Consider the following 17353-nt stretch of genomic DNA (forward strand, 5'->3'; position numbering starts at 1 on the left):
ACTGACAACAGGCAGCCTGGAGCTCTATGGCCCTCAGAGACAGAATGCACCATGGGTAATCCAATTCACCCTGAAACTTCTCTGGCCCTGAGTTGCACCAGGTCAGGGGTAGATCTGTTTCATTGTCAACAGCTATCAGTAACCTGTCCCCCAACAGTTCTTCTTATAGCTTATACGCTTTGATAGAGAAGGCGATGCTGCGAGATTGCGCAAAGGGCAGCAACAGATGAGAGTGACAGGTTTAACCTTGGTTGCTGTCCAATCAGCAGAGAGAGGAGGGTGTAGAGAACGGCATGCGAGTCTTTTTTAGTCAGCCTACTCAACATTTGCCCGTGTCATGATGTATTATTTTTGCAAAAGCAGTTCGGCTCACACCAGGAAAAAGATAAATCAATGGAGGCATTTTACTCAAAAGATTTATTGTATTTTATTAGAACTCTCCTTTCAACATTGACGCTAAAACGCATATAGCAACAATCTATGTTACTGGCTGTACCATCCACTCCCTGACCATCTCAGGGAACCAGTCAGACAGATTTCATAATCAAATCACACATATTTTCACAGAGGGACTTTGCATACACTGAGAACATTCGTGTACCTGCATACAGTGTTGCTAATTGAACAAGCTACCTTGTGAATTAGTAGTAGGTGAGTAAATACATTTTTCATAAAAAGAACATCTTGAAGTCTTGAAGCCATTACATTCTTAGGTATGATTTTTTAACCAAGCACTCAAGCCACGCCAGAAGTGTTTGATCAACAAATGAAGAACTAGATCAAACTCTCCTCAGTGTGATCTGACATGTGGCACGCACTCAACATCTTTTCAACATATATTCATCTTTAAATTTTCATTTCATCTTCTTATATCAGTATTGAGACCAACTCCACTCAGGCAGGCAGCATTAGACTTCTTGAGGCCAAGTGTTCAGCATTAGGACAACTCACATTAGATTCAAACACAAGTGAGGAATGCAGTTATCAACAGCAAAGACTACATAGGCTCTAAACCCTTACTGGTGAAAGTGATGTTATATAATACTGACGTAATTCAGTCAACACAACACCATTTCCTTTTAGAAGAGCACACCCCAAGATGAACACCATTTGAAAATGGATGACAGAAAAAAAAGAAAAAAAAAATATATATATATATATATCAACTGTTTGTTGCCATTTTCAAATGCCGGTCATTTACTTTAAGCAGATCTTAACTTGGGTTAGGAGTAACAAACTTTCTCCGTCAACAAAGCAACACTAGTAACCTACGAGGTTTATCTTTCAGAAACTAAAGACAGTGTACTGTTTTTGTCTCCGTGTGTTGATGGATTTATTTAACATGGGAAAGGGAAAAGAAATGCCATGAACAATATTCTCCAAATCATTAACTCAAAAATCATCAAAACAAAACCAAAACAATAGATCCTAAGTCAAAGACAACAAATATTTGAGTATATGACCAAAAAAAAAAAACTTTTGGCAAAATGCTTCATTTTTCCAAACTACATTTTCAATAGGAGTAAATACTGTGAAAAAAAGAAGTCTTAACACCAGACATTTGCACACATACAGTACGCATTGCTGGTTATTCAGACCTGATGTATCAGCAACACACACACAAAACAATGAATTAATTATTGAATTCAGTGAGGTTGTACAGGCTTTAACTTACTCTATGGAGTACAAAAAAGCTTTTTCCCTACAGGCAAACAGTATTACCATAGTGCATTTGCTTAACACAAATATGACACAATATCACCTATTTTTGCTATTTTGGTATAACATGAAAAACGGAGTGGCACACAAGTCAAAAGTTTCAAGAACAACATGGGGAAAGATCTTCCAACACAAAGCAGACGGCACATGAAAATAATATGTGAAATTCTAAAACCTTCTATCAACATAGGTGAAGTGCACTAAGAGAAAGACACCAGAAAACAAGGTAGACTGTTCATGTCTGTAGACCTCCGCTCTACTCAAAGCCTTGATGACTTGCGCTACTGTATATGAGAGAGACAGTTTCATCAATTCTACCACAGTTTTCCAGATCAAAAAGAAAGGATTATATTCTATTTTATAATCCATGCCCGTGAGTTCAATCCTTCTGTGTGAAGTGACCAGTGTGGCATCAATTAGCTTTAACATTTCACATTTGTTTGTAACTGCTTCAACCTGGCAACCATTTAGAGACATTTTGCATTAAAAGTCCAAACAGGTGAGGGCTAGCAAGTCATGTTTTTGTCTGAACTCTGAACATTTCATTCCGACAGACCAGAAGGATCAATACTATGAACACATGAATTGAAATTCACCATCTTAACAACCACCTCCAAAAAAACACAACACAACACAACACACGCACACACACGATCCCCTTCTCAAATATTTATGGTACCTTTTCAGGAAGGATCATCAGAATGCTAATCAAGATAACCAGACTGTTAATCTGCCAACAAATTTTAGAGCACATTGGTTTTTCATCAATTACACACCATTAGACTGAAAACATACCCAACATACAGGAGTAAGAGCTGTGCACCTGTCGCCATCCCTTTGTGAAAGTCATGCTTTGGTGGAAATGCAGCAGCTTAGCATATGTGGTGTTTGTAGTAAATAGGAAAGAAAACACAAGAGGCAGTGCTATCTTGGCACAAGTCCTGTTCTTAGTAGGAGACCAGTGCAGTGTTCCATAAAAGAGGTCTGGAAGAACCTGTGTGGACAAAGACTGGATGTCAAAAGGACTGGATGGTATAATTTGCTGCCTGCACTGAAAGGACACACGCAAACAGATTCCCGGTTTCAAAGACGAAAGAGCACAACGCTGGGCTGCAGGCTTCGCGCAAAAAGCCCCTGAAACCACCAGCGACTTCTCCAATTGATGATACTGCTAGTGGTTGCCATAAGACACGCCCTCCCTTGTTAGCATGTGGAGGATTGGTTATCTTTCTGAAGGCTGTTTGGCTCGAAGTGGCAGTCGTGTTTTCTTATTTATATATTTTTTTTCCAAAGCTTTTTAAGCAAAAAAATAAAAAACAAACAAAGAAATAAAACAGACATTCACAGTCTCAGGCAAAGATAAGTGTGAGATGAAGGTTTGCAAGAGGCAGCCAGACATAGCCCTTGCATTCTGTTTGAGGCAAGAGCAGTGCTCAGTGTTGGTATGTATGTATATATTTTTTGTTTTCCCCCCCCGGAATCTCTCGAAGAGGAAAAGCGTTGAAAATCTTGACTGAGGTTTTTCTGAGATGGAGTGATCTGACACTGAGGGCATTGCAGGATAACCATTTCGTGCTCAAAGGAGATTTCATTTAAAGACAAAGTTTCTGGACGGACAGACGGGTGCACACACACGCATGCACACACAGAGAAGTCGGCGGCGGGGGATGGGGGGACAGGGAGTCTCAGCTTTGGCCATGGCAAGACTGACAGTCAAGGGAAGAACATCTGGCTCTCGCTTGTGTAGAGAGCCAGAGATTTAAGGAGATCAATCCCTCCCTTCCAGAGGATCATATTCCTACTAAGTGATATATCCAGTGGCAAATCTCTGGGCAAACATGGAAGTAATAAATCTTCCCTTCAGTTGGCTTCACCAGGCCTCAAATAGCGACAAAAAAAAAAGAAGGAAAAAAAAGAAAAAGCAAACAACCACAAAAACACATGCAGATATAATCTTGTCTTTTATGGGAAGAAGCTTTTTTTCCATGGGGGGCTGAGAAGAATGCTTGTTGACTCCATTCAGTAACCTTTTAAGTGTTTGATGTCAAGGGCGGTGAAGGGGATGGTGCTAAGGTTTCCCCCAAAAGTCTGTCCCCTTCTGTGGCCACTTCAGGCATAGATCTGACCTTGGCCTCCGAGGTTGTGTGTGTTGTCTCCGCCCACTCGCTCTTGGTTAGGTGCGGGCGGCTTGATGACGCCAGCGTAATCGTGTATGCCCACTTCAAGATTCTTGGCCTGCAGGGCAGCAGTGTGGAGCTTCTCCAAGAAGTCGGGCATGCCTGTTGGGGTTAGCGAATGCCGTTTTCACCTTGTTGTACCACAAACAAGTAGTAACCGCCACTGACATATGAACTTGCTTTGTTTGGTAAACAAATAGTAACTACCATTGTAGTATACTCTTAATAATAACAATAATAATAATGTTTGAACTAGTTCAGGGATTCCCAAACTGTGGTACGTGTACCACCGTTGGTACGCAAGCTTCCACTAGGGGGTACGCAAGATGAAAAGGGCAATGTCGGAAAGGTGTTAAAAATGTTTAAAAAAAAATAAATCTTAAGCCTATGTTCTCTTTGTTCTTTGTGTTTCATAATGTTGTTCTAGTGTGAGAGCTCATAGACCAGTTGCACGTTTTGATTTTATTATTTGTTATCATGTAGGGCAGCTAATTAAACAAGATGCGTGGAATGCGTCAATAAAATGTGTTACATTTTTATGTGTCGGATGGTGGGGGTACGCGAGCCGAGCCGGGAAAAAGTTTGGGAAAAAGTTTGGGAACCGCTGAACTAGTTGAAAAAGAACCCTCAAACGTTTTTAAGGAATCTACTACAGCCACATCTCCAGACTGAGTTCATGGTCGCTGCTGTTATGAGAAAATATGACCAAAGCAAAGAGGAGAACTCACCGCTGGAGACCATCCAGCTCACACAGTATCGGGGAAACACTGTCTGGGGGTCGTCACTGTAGGTGAGCAGATAATCAAAGCCATTCTGCAGAGAAAAACAAGGGAGACAGTGGAGACAGTGAACACATAGGGCCCTAACTAACATCATCATCATATGGCGTGAGACAGCTTTTAGCAGACCCACCACTGCTTGTGTTTACAAATAGATTTAGCATAGTTATTAAGCAAGCTTTAGACTTTTAGACTTTGCCCAGCATTTAAATTAGGGCCCATAATAAAGTTAAATACAGTCTCTTATGAATAATCTGTTACCCGCAGTCTTGTACTTGATGTTAAATATTAACTTAATTTCGGTAATCATATGTCAAATCAAAAACGTCTCGGCAGGTCAACTGGAAGAACATGGAGCAAACATTGTGAAGGTCATGGATTTGAGCCAAAGTGAACACACACACACACACAGTTAACTGTACTGTAACTTGAAACAGTAAGCGTTTGCAAATTGCTCTGGATGAAAAATGCTCATTAAATTAAATGTGTGGGAGTCCTACCTCATCGAAGGAGCGATGGGGCCGGATCACCATCCGGGATTGGTAGGCATGCACGCGGACAAAGTCTTGGGTCTCGGGGAGGTTGGGATGCTCCACAGCTCTGGATAGGGGGCAAAGGGTGAAGAAACACGTTTGAAATGAACGCCACCCTCTGGCTATCTTGCATTTTAATGTAAAAGCAGAATTTATAGTTACTCTAAGGTCTCCTATTATACTGTAGTCTGTAGCTACAATCTTATTCCTCATTTGTAAGTCACTTTGAATAAAAGCATCAACTAAATGCATAAATGTAAATGCGGGTTATAAAGAGTGATATTTACTTTGACTGTCTTCCAGACAGTACCTAACAAATGCTGTGAGGACAACACCTTTTTTGAGTATTGTACTCAATCTGGCTTTATTACCTTGAGACTAGGACCATCAGGTTATTCTCCACATCCACGTCGTAGCGGCGAACGTACACATAGTCCCTCGAATACATAGGGTACTATAGGGAGAGACAAGCGTCAGTGTCAGAACTCTACAGTGGGCCAACCCATTTTGGATCAGACTGGCATCCTGGAATCCTCCAACAGGGAGAACTACCTGCAGCAAGCCAATGTTACCACCCTTCTAGGCCGCACACACAGACACACACACGCACGCACATGATTATGTGAGGACAAACTTCTGCTGCATGAAAAACAATAACCCCACACTAAGCAGTGTAGTGATTTCAATATTTGCTACTGGCTATTACAAAAATACCAACGATTGATTTCTATTCAGTTTTAAATCAGTATTTCAGTGTTTTAAAAGTCACTCATTTCACGCTTAAGAGTTTATCCACTCAGCCACACAGGATAACTCGCAGGGATTAACAGAGAGGAAGCCTTATTAGTCTAGTCTAGACTACACTGGTCAAGTAAGTCCCTAGATTATTCTATTAGTCTTACAAAGAGATAGACATGTGCAACAATGCAAAAGAATTACATAAACTACAGAAATGAGCACCAGATATACCAGTTATATGACAACAACATGTCCTCTTCTGTTTTTTAAAAAAACACCAGGAAATAATTGACTGATAGAATACCAGAACAAACATGACAGACTGCAGAAATGAAATATATCACATGTACAACATATGCTTACTAAAAATATTAGACATGGTAGACATGTCATTCCATGCAGATTTATGTCATGCCTACACGTGTCTGGTAAATGAAACCGTGTTCCACAGCAGGAACTCACCGGAAAGTGTGTTGCCCAATGCACCACCTCGGAGCCTGTGTTGGCGTCCCTGTCCACCACCTCCAGTTTGATAACCAATGCATCCCAGTTCTTCCTGTACTCTGTGTCCAACTAGAACAAAGGTGAGATAGATGGCGGGAGAGAGAGAAAAGGTCACGGGCTAAATTTAACACACTCCATCCCGGCAGACAACGCAGGTGGGAGTATTGCCGCCGGCAGCCGTAATCCTGTACGCACTTGTGTGTACAGTACATTTCTTCATGGCTTGGTTTGTAAAATCATTCAATATTAGAATAATAAAAATAGCTTGTGTAATGTCTTGATTGAAACATACTTCGCGCACAAATGATAGCCAAAGAGAGCGGACTTTCCCTGACTCTCAGCATAAGGATAGCCTACATTATAAAGCTTTCTGATTGTTGTAAACTTGTGTGTTTGTGCGGTATTTGATAGAGAAGAGATGAAGAGATGTCATCGGTCGGCTGATGTCATTAAGAAGGGCTTTCTGTTCCTATTTATGTTTAGGATGTTTTCATAGTGAATTAGGATGTTTCCATAGTGTAGTGGTCATCACGTTCGCCTCACACGCGAAAGGTCCCTAGTTCGTAACTGGGTTGAAACAAATTCTTACGGCAGCCGTGGCCTACTGGTTAGCGCTTCGGACTTGTAACTGGAGGGTTGCCAGTTCGAACCCCGATCAGTAGGCACGGCTGAAGTGCCCTTGAGCAAGGCACCTAACCCCTCACTGCTCCCCGAGCGCCGCTGTTGTTGCAGGCAGCTCACTGCGCCGGGATTAGTGTGTGCTTCACCTCACTGTGTGTTCACTGTGTGCTGAGTGTGTTTCACTAATTCACAGATTGGGATAAATGCAGAAACCAAATTTCCCTCACGGGATCAAAAGAGTATATATACTTATACTTATACTATAAAGGTTCTACATTGGCTCCATAAGGATACACTGCATGTTAGGCTAGCCTACATTACCTAAAAGCGCACATTTTGTAAATAAGTGGGTAGGATATCTTTTTGTCTTAATATTTGCAGTTTGGTTGATTTAAATATGTGTGGGGGTATTAAGGCTGCACATAGTGCATACTATGGAATACAACCCTAGCCACGGCCCTGGGTGGGAGTACAATCCATCACTACATTCAAAGCTATTCTTTGCTAACTGCGTTAACAAAAACAACAGGTTAAGATGTTGTCTGTTTTCCATGCCGTTCTACTTACCTGGACATTGAAGAACTGCCTAGGGGTGATATCATTGTAGGTGCCAAATACTGTGGGGGGGGGGGGGGGGGGAAGAGAGAGAGAGAGAGAGAGAGAGAGCAAGCAGATCAAAAGAAGGCCAAATATTGCAATGCAAACAGAAAGAGCAGGCAAAAGGCCAAAGCATTCCAACTGACAAAAGAAAATAAGGCCTCTCAATCCTGCTCCAATGAGAAGTTAACCGTCGCTAAGTAGCTAACCTGTTACCTACTTAGTTGGTTGGCTTAGTTGGTTAGCAACTATGGTTTTGGGAAACGCACCCCTAAATAGCAATAGTGGCTCCAAATGCAGTAAAGGAAGGATGGAAGGTGCAGCAGGTCCCCAACACAATAACCATACAGCAAATATCTGATGTCAACATACTTATATATAACATACTTATATATAACATACTGTGCAGACTTGTGATTGTGCTGTCAACCACCCCATTCTGCAGTCAACATTCACTTTATTAACTGCAAATCGCTGTTCATGCCCTGACACTGTAACCAAATAGAAATATGGAATAGAATATGCCCATTTTTCTGACCTCTGTACTCAAACAGGTGGCTGCCCTCAATGGGTCTCCTCCACACTCTGAAGGTCTTCTTCTCAATGACAACCTCCCAGCCAGCCTCCATCTGCCCAGCAAATTTGTCTGGAGTGGAAGGCTGGCTCTTGGCAGCTTCCAGCGCCTGGAGCTCCCAAGCACACCTGTGCAAGTGAGCAAATATTAACACACACTAGATTTAGCAATTTGCCCATGCAAAAGAAACTATTTGATCCATAAACCACAGGTGGCTGAAGTGCATGATCAGATAACAGACCCCAGTATTAACTATTAGCCTAAGATGTAGGTCCTCAAACACCTATGGCAGGTCTTACCTCCGAAGCTCATCATCTCGAATCTTCTCCTCTTCCCACATGAAGACGCCCGCCAGAGCAGCGAGCAATTTCCTAGTTGGAGCACTTTTGCTCTGCAAGCGGCGCCATATGCTGCCCACAAGCGTCCACCGGGTGCGCTCAGAGTACAGGTTGGAGTACAAGTCTCCAATCTGAAAGGCGCGCCGAAGCCTCTGGCCCGTGACAAAACTACAGTGATTGGCAAAAATTGACATCATGCCTTCCTTTTTCTTCCTAGAGCTCGCCTCAGCTGTACCCTCTGCAGCTCTTTGGAGCCATGCGAGCACCAGGCCCACACGTTGACCAAGCCATGCTGCAGTTCCGGGTTTGGCATTGTTCTTGCCATTGCCATTGACTGGACCCTCACGTATATATCTGGTCAAATTCTGTAGCCGGACCGCGCGGGCACCAATATCGCAGATTGGCCGACGTTGCATGGACGGAAACATGTTTGACCACTAATATGTGCAAGGTGCCACCAATTGCGTAACGTATCACGAATCTGCTTATGACTACCTGATTTTGACCAACTTAACGTCAAACTGTCTGACCACCAACCCCTCTACGTGTGATTATCTTTCTCACTATCACTGGTATAAAATAGTTGGCTATTAATGAAGAAACACCACATGCATCTCAGTCACGAGGTTAATAACTTTCCGGTAAGATTAACGAGCTGGCTTAACAATCAGTGGCAGTACATATGATTTAAATCTGCTTTAAATTTTCAGTGACAATGGGTATCAAATTCCCAATGTCACTTCGTAGCTTTGAAGATTAAAACAGTGACGCAAGGTTAGGTCAGATCAACAGCTAACTTTACGTTATCTTAACTAACTGTAGCTCGAGTCAATAACGGCAAAGGATCATTATGTTATATTAACTACATACCTAGCATTTCACCGTGTTGTTAAACCGCTGACTAGACAGCATTCTAAAATATATTACGTTATTAGTGCATATCAGTGAAACAATCTGAAACACGTAACATTGACATTTCACTGGCTAGTGCTAACGTTGCTAATTCGTAAGTACGACAGATACTTCGCTCGCTAACGTTAGCCAGTACAGAACTGATCAGAACACTATATTTTTTGGATCCGAAAAGTAATTTTCTTACAAGCAGATATGACAGTTGCTTAAATTATCCTTTCGCCCATGTCAAGGTTCTTACAAGCCCCTGTTAGTGACGATCATTCAGGGCATGCTTTTCATCAGCTACAGTAGCCTACAACCAAACTAGCAGCGCACACCAACCTCAGGGTATCTGACGGTGAAAATGACTCTCATTGGTTCTCATCTAAAATCATATTATTCCGATTGGACGTGGTATTTGTCAGTCAATATCTCACGCGCCAGCAAGTTCACAGGACCCCATTATCTAAAAGGTGAAAAGGTGTCTACAGCTCCGCCTGTATAAACGCCGAAGTGTATCAGAGTAAGAGAATGTATCAAAGGGCCAGGGCCTGCTGCATGCATTGATGATTGTGAGGAGGGAGTTAAAGAAATAATGATTGTGCTCATAATGGTAAATTATGAAACTAACTAGGTTATTGTTAGATCACGACTGTCTTTATTATTATTATTATTATTATTATTATTATTATTATTATTATTATTATTACATTATGGCCTATGATGGATGGTCAGAGACGGTTGGTAAAGGGCTGCATATGTCAGGCAGCATAAGTCTTCTGCTTTGGACAACAAAATTCTCCCTTAATGGAGAGGTCTCTGAAGCCACTGATTAAATATTTTCTGTGTTTTTTCTTTGATGGAATTGAAGTTCAGAGAGTATCTAGTAAGTTAGTGTCTTGTTTACTGTTGTTAAACTAGGGGAAGGAGCAGCTCACATTTATTTACCTTTAAGTATAGCCCAGAGGCTTGGGGAAATAATTGAATTGCATTATAGGCCTAGCTATTGAAACCTGTGTGGCATCCTTTAAGAACAGGATATCATCCGCCAGCTGACTAATGATGATTTCCTCTCCAGCAATTGAAATCCCCCGTAAGGGGCTACTCTTAATTGAATCAGAGAGTAGCTGCACAGATCAGGAACAGGAAGGGGGAGACACCATTTATGTCAAACCTGTCCCTGTATATTATTATGACCGCCGCGCAGCGAAGCGGTTTAGTCAGATTTTTTTTTTTTTTTTTTTCTTTTTTTTTCTTTTTCGCATGTCCAAATTTCCGTCAAGGATTCCGGGGACACTGAAAGACCGGGGTACACGAAACTTGGTGGGCATGTAACCCCACATGGATAGCATGGAACCATCGTTTTTCATTTTGATCTGTACCCCGAAAAGGGCAGACACAGTTTTCTGTGAATATCTTGAGAACCGTAGGGCCTAGGATGACCAATTTTTTGCGTATGTTTGCCTCCAGGGGTCATGTAAACCCATTCCATATGCACACATGTGCATAAACAGATACACACGCACACACATACATTCACAGTAATCCTACGTATGACACATACTCACACAGTAGACATATATACGCATGCATGCACATGCACACACACAGGCACATAAACAGGCAAACACACAAGCACATGCACGCACGCACACACACACACACACACACACACACATAAACATAAACATGTACACGCACACATGCACACAAGAATTTCTCAGAATTATGAACAGGCAAGATGGGGGTGGGGTTGTATAAAATTAATTTTACATGTGAAATCTATGAACTAATCATGTTTTGGTACTTGTTGTCTAGCAGATACCAGTGAGAATTGAGTGTGGATAATGCAATTTAGTGAGACAGTTAGAATCATATAGGCCTTTCAGCGGGATTTATTTTTGTGGAAAAAATGTGCTGGACTGGGAGGCGGTCATATTTTGTACCGCTCTGCGGTACATCTAGTTTAATAGAGCAGTTGGTTTTAATAGAAGCACAAAAGTAAGGACTAAAGCCAAACTTCTCTAAGGCCTGAAAAACTTGTGCTCGACTGTGTCAAATGCCTTACAGAAATCTAGAAACAAAATGGGCTAGGCCTCGTCGTTGCAAAGATCACTAGTCTATGTCCAGTACAAGCCTGATATTGTTAGAAATGTGTTTATGTCTTAAGAAACCAGATTGGGTTTCATCAATTATATGATCCAGGACTACTTTATTCTTTTGGCAAAGATCTGAGCTAAAATTTTGTAATCGTTATTGAGAAGACAGATTGGCCTCCAATTATCAATAGCTAGTGGGTCTTTCTTTGAAATTAGGGTTAATAAACCTTGGGAAGTAGGCGGGAGGGTTTGATATTCAATGCTTTCCGTGTACACAACGTGGAGGATATGGTTAGTTGTTCCGCAAAGGCAATGTGAAGGGCAGAAGAAGCCCATCAACGCCTAGGGGTTCAGTGTTCAATTTAAGACGTTGAATGGGAAGTAACCATGTATTTCATCAATGGTTATCTAATGGAGGGCTATCTAATGGAGCGTTACAGAGATATTTATTGTCATATTGTCATACTTTCGTAGACTCTGGGTCTTTATTTTGGGTTTCCTTTTGGTTATGTTGGTGAAGTTGCCTAATTATAACATCTATCGCATGTTGCCAGTGTTTCCCGTGCGCTGTGGCATGATGCGTATCTCCCTCAGTTTTGTTTGCATGTGATCATGTATACTGTCGCTTTGCATGATTTAAGCTGTATCTTTGTCAGTGTTGCTGTCATCAGTGCATTGTGGTTGTGTCCTCTTTGGTTGATTTACTGTTATCCTGTGGTGCCTTAATTGTTTTGTCTGTTTGTTTGTTTGTTTGGCAGGTCGGGGTGCTCCTAAGGGAAGGCTAGGCACCTGGTGGTGGGACCCTATCACTGCATGTTTGCTGTGCTTTATTGTGCTGTGCGGTGAGCTGTGCGGTTCAGTGTGCTTACCGCAGTCTGCGTTATAGAGAAACTCACTTCACTCCGAGTGTGTGTGCATGTGTGTTTGGTGTGAATCTTGGAACACATCATAATCATCATCATCAGTAACGTGCCTCCCTTGGGTAAGCTCCCGCCTAGCTGCATTTATTTCTGAGTTCTGTGGACGTTTGGTCCCTCAAATGCCTAGACTCCAATGTATGATCCATAAGATCTCATTTTAAGAACTTGTCATACAACAATATTTAATAAATATATATTTTTGTATTGTCCTTAACCATTGTGAGTCTTTCAGGTTTCCCCAGCATAACAGATCTGCAGTTCCACTTCCCCTTCCCCTTTACTATAAATAAACTTTCATTTCATTGGAATTCATTCACGTCTGTTGCGTAGTGCATTTCAACCTGTGTGGGTTTTCTACTGTGAGGTTACCTTGGTATTTCCCTGGGGGGTAATTACAGTGGTTCCCCTGGGGTGGCGTAGTCCGAACTATTAATTGGGATACCTTTTCCTCACATGAAGAACAGTAGTTGGCTATCTTGCGTTGGTCATCAGTGACATTTAATGTCCTACTCCTATACAGATACAATATTCCTATTCTTCCCAAAGAGTACGCTATTCTTTGATGCTATCCCTTTTGGTGCTGTCTCTAAAAAACCTTTTCCATTATTGTTCTTTATTACCCTTAAATCCCACTGCTGAGATTGGCCAAATCTGTTTCTCACCTAATAAATAACGACCATGCACTCTTTTTCAAAAAGATAATGGCCTTTATTTTTTCGCTGTGTCACTTAAGAACACGTTTGAAGATAAGAAAGAAGTAAGAAAGTGAGGAAATGTCTAGGCTTAGATTTTGATGCAGTAGGCCTACAGACTTAACCAATTTCCTTTCTCTGCTTTTACCTGATAGGCCTAATAAAATATATCCCTCACTTAGCAAAGATAATGGCAAACTATTCTGGCAACGTCTCGTTTCATAACTTGGTTGCATTGTTGTCCGCTTTTCATCACATTATTATGACCATTAAATGTAGGCTATGCTATTTTGCACGTTAAAATCTGATTCATCACAGTTAAACACAATAAAGAATGGGAACGTATGTATTAAGTTGTAATTCATCTGTATGTCCTGTTGGTGACCTCAATGAGAAGTACTGTTAAGACGCTCTTAGCCGGTAACGAGAACTCTGGAGCACTTGTAGATCTACGAGTGTTTTCACGATGCTCTTAAGCTACGATGGTTTCGGGAAACAGTCAGCAAATCTTAAGACGTTAGAGGGACTTTACGACGCTCTTAGGCTTAAGATGCTTTCGGGGAACTGGGCCCAGGTTTTTCTTGGTCAGTGGCGTAATGCTTTTTAGATGTAAGATAGCGATTTTTAGATAATGCGCTAGACCACACCTTTGTTAATTGCCAGACCCCTGGGCGTAGCCTATTGTTTAATAAAAGAAAAGCGCACGCGAAAAATCTGAGTGTAAGATAGGAATACATTTTGCATTGTGATAAGAATACGCTATGCGGCATTTCTGATTGTCAAAATAGGGCCTAATGTCTCTATCCCAAGAGCTATTTCATACTGGAACAACCTTGTCTCTGACCTACAGTGGAAGAAAATATGTGTTTAATGTCTAGGCTAAATATTTGATTATGAATAAACTTAAAAAAGTGTCTTTTAAAATAATCCATAAAATGTACCCATTCATGACTTTTATGCAAAGATTCAAGGACATTACTATGGACTGCTCCTTTTGTCAGCTCCCGAGGACCTTGATCATTTACTCTAGTCCTGTCCCCACTCATGTTCCTTTTGGCAAGATCTCTGTGCATTAATTTCTCGACATATTCTCTCTGATTTATCTTTCTCTTCTCTATCTCTTAAGGATGTATTGTTTGGCTTCTCTAATTTCACAAAATGAAATGTGAAGCCTTTATAGAATTTGAACGAGAATCCAAACAATACATTTTAATCCCTTAAAACCCTTGATATGTGTATTTTTTTATATTTCTTTCCTAATAGATTTATAATTAATGCCTTACATATGTTCTGTTTGCTTATTTATACATTGTATTATGTACCTTACACACCTGCTTACATTGTAGCCTACTGTACATGATTGATTGTATTTGATTGATTGGATAGTGGTGGAATGTAACGAAGTACAAATAGCCTACTTCGTTACTGTACTTAAGTAAATGTTCCACGTATTTGTACTTTACTTAAGTAGAATCTATAGTGCATACTTTTGACTTTTACTTCGTTACATTTTGCAGCAATTATCTGTACTTTTACTCCGCTACATTTCTACAACACCATCGTTCCGTTTTACGTTATATTTTATGATCAGTTTTTTTCCTCTCTGACAGACACGTTTGTTTTACCAGGGGGCTGGGTTGCTACCAAAGATTCTGGAGCGCTACGTGACCCGCTTCTAAATCTTTGAAAATAGCTTCTAGACCAGGCAAAGCGTGAGCTTGTAGCCATCTGCATTCGGTAGGCTAGGCTATATTCACCAGACCCATGGCTACACTGCATGCAAATGTGTTCTGTGCCCTGAGCATATGCTTGCCTTTCTCTGTCTCTATACTGCAGCGTTCTCTCTCTCCGATGAGATTGCTAGTCCGCGGATCAGCGAAGTTAGTATGCCCATCTCAACTGCAAGAGAAAAAAACACGGAGGTTGACGCTTGTTAGGCTAACATAGGGCCTGGGTAGGGTAGCCTATGCTTAGGGGAGAACTGGTAATTGTAACAGCGGTACAAATGTATCAATGTTTTATTTTCAAGATATGGTGTAGCTACGGAAATATCATAGCATGTAATTCTTACAGCCATCCAAACATGAATGGTCTACTTAATACAACCAGAGATAAAAAGGTGCAAAATTCAAGCATCGCGATTTTTTTTTTAAACCGCAACTGTTTGTTTAAGTTTGCTTCGTGAAATTTGAGCGTGTGGACTTCAATCACATGTCATTCATATCTTCAGTCCCTCTGTTTCAAGTTAACATGAGTGCCATTTATATAGTCATAGCAAGTGCAATTAAATGAAAATAAAAACATGACCTGTGCGGGTGCAGTTGTAACCCGTCTCTATATGGCAAAATTAATTGATTTTTTCGCGCAACACTTCTGATTGCGAGTTATGGATTTTGATTTTTGTGCCGCGATCACACCCAATTAAAGTTAACAGAGCAACTTGAAATATCACTGTTGGACCAAATGCTTCAGACATGTAAGAAATAAGCAGTTTATCAACTATATTTACTGGTTTTATCAAGTGGACCAAAATAAGCATAAAGGTGAGCTTTTGCCTGAGGTGAAGTTAGTTTGATATTTGATATTCGACAGATATTCAAAAAAAAAAAAGTATGCGGCCGGTTTCACCCGTGTTTGCAGACAATGTACAAACAGATGACCTGTCTACTTGCTCCCAGCCGACCTTAGGGACCGTCTAAAAAGTACCTTCTGAATTACCTTCATAGTCTTTTTTGTCAATAGCTTTGACATCATGTGACCTAGTGACTCCAAACCAATTCAAAATAGTTATCCTATATGGGACTCATCAGACACACCTTTTTATAGTCACTATATGCACACAGTATTTTATATGAATATTTTAAAGAAAATACATTATTTCATATAAGAAACAGTCTCCTTTTTTTCAATACCTCCCAAGCCATGTGACCTAGTGACTCCAAACCAATGCAAAATAGTTATCCTATATGGGACTCATCGGGCACACATCTTTTTATGGTCACTGTATGCACACTGTATTTTATATGAATATTTTGTAAAAAAAATACATTATTTCCTATATGAATGGTCCTCTTTTTTCAATACCTCCCAAGTCATGTGACCTAGTGACTCCAAACCAATGCAGAATAGTTATCCTATATGGGACTCATCGGGCACACATCTTTTTATGGTCACTGTATGCACACTGTATTTTATATGAATATTTTGTAAAAAAAATACATTATTTCCTATATGAATGGTCCTCTTTTTTCAATACCTCCCAAGTCATGTGACCTAGTGACTCCAAACCAATGCAGAATAGTTATCCTATATGGGACTCATCGGGCACACATCTTTTTATGGTCACTGTATGCACACTGTATTTTATATGAATATTTTGTAAAAAAAATACATTATTTCCTATATGAATGGTCCTCTTTTTTCAATACCTCCCAAGTCATGTGACCTAGTGACTCCAAACCAATGCAGAATTGTTATCCTATATGGGACTCATCGGGCACACCTCTTTTTATGGTCACTGTATGCACACTGTATTTTATATGAATATTTTGGGGAAAAAAAACATTATTTCCTATGTGAATGGTCCTCTTTTTTCAATACCTCCCAAGTCATGTGACTTAGTGACTCCAAACCAATGCAGAATAGTTATCCTATATGGGACTCATCGGGCACACCTCTTTTTATGGTCACTGTATGCACACTGTATTTTATATGAATATTTCGTAAAAAAAATACATTATTTCCTATATGAATGGTCCTCTTTTTTCAATACCTCCCAAGTCATGTGACCTAGTGACTCCAAACCAATGCAGAATAGTTATCCTATATGGGACTCATCGGGCACACCTCTTTTTATAGTCACTGTATGCACACTGTATTTTATATGAATATTTTAAAGAAAATACATTATTTACCAAAAGAAACGGTCTCCTTTTTTTCAATACCTCCCAAGCCATGCGACCTAGTGACTCCAAACCAATGCAGAATAGTTATCCTATATGGGACTCATCAGACACACCTCTTTTTATGGTCACTGTATGCACACTGTATTTTATATGAATATTTTGTAAAAAAAAATACATTATTTCCTATATGAATGGTCCTCTTTCTTCAACACCTCCCAAGTCATGTGACCTAGTGAGTCCAAACCAATGCAGCATAGTTATCC

The 17353-nt window shown here is 40.6% G+C and overlaps 1 protein-coding gene and 1 non-coding gene across 2 annotated transcripts; one reads left to right on the forward strand and one right to left on the reverse strand.

Annotated features, from left to right (window-relative positions):
* Nucleotides 1–398: 398 nt before the first annotated feature.
* On the reverse strand, nucleotides 399–9812 carry stard7 (StAR related lipid transfer domain containing 7). The gene is made up of 8 exons (XM_076284214.1): nucleotides 8542–9812; nucleotides 8207–8370; nucleotides 7639–7688; nucleotides 6409–6519; nucleotides 5580–5662; nucleotides 5176–5275; nucleotides 4625–4709; nucleotides 399–3998 (listed from the first exon to the last, which is right to left on the reverse strand). The coding sequence occupies exons 1-8, from the start codon at nucleotides 9006–9008 to the stop codon at nucleotides 3829–3831; spliced, it is 1230 nt and encodes a 409-aa protein (XP_076140329.1). The 5' UTR covers nucleotides 9009–9812; the 3' UTR covers nucleotides 399–3828.
* trnav-cac (transfer RNA valine (anticodon CAC)) lies at nucleotides 6958–7030 on the forward strand. Its single transcript has one exon. It is a non-coding gene; the product is annotated as a tRNA-Val (tRNA).
* Nucleotides 9813–17353: the final 7541 nt, after the last annotated feature.

The sequence above is a fragment of the Alosa pseudoharengus genome, unplaced genomic scaffold, assembly GCF_046254945.1.
Source record: "Alosa pseudoharengus isolate Yale_2024_CS ecotype anadromous, Long Island Sound unplaced genomic scaffold, YU_APseudo_1.1 YU_APseudo_1.1_scf_14, whole genome shotgun sequence".
NCBI classification, from domain to species: domain Eukaryota; kingdom Metazoa; phylum Chordata; class Actinopteri; order Clupeiformes; family Clupeidae; genus Alosa; species Alosa pseudoharengus.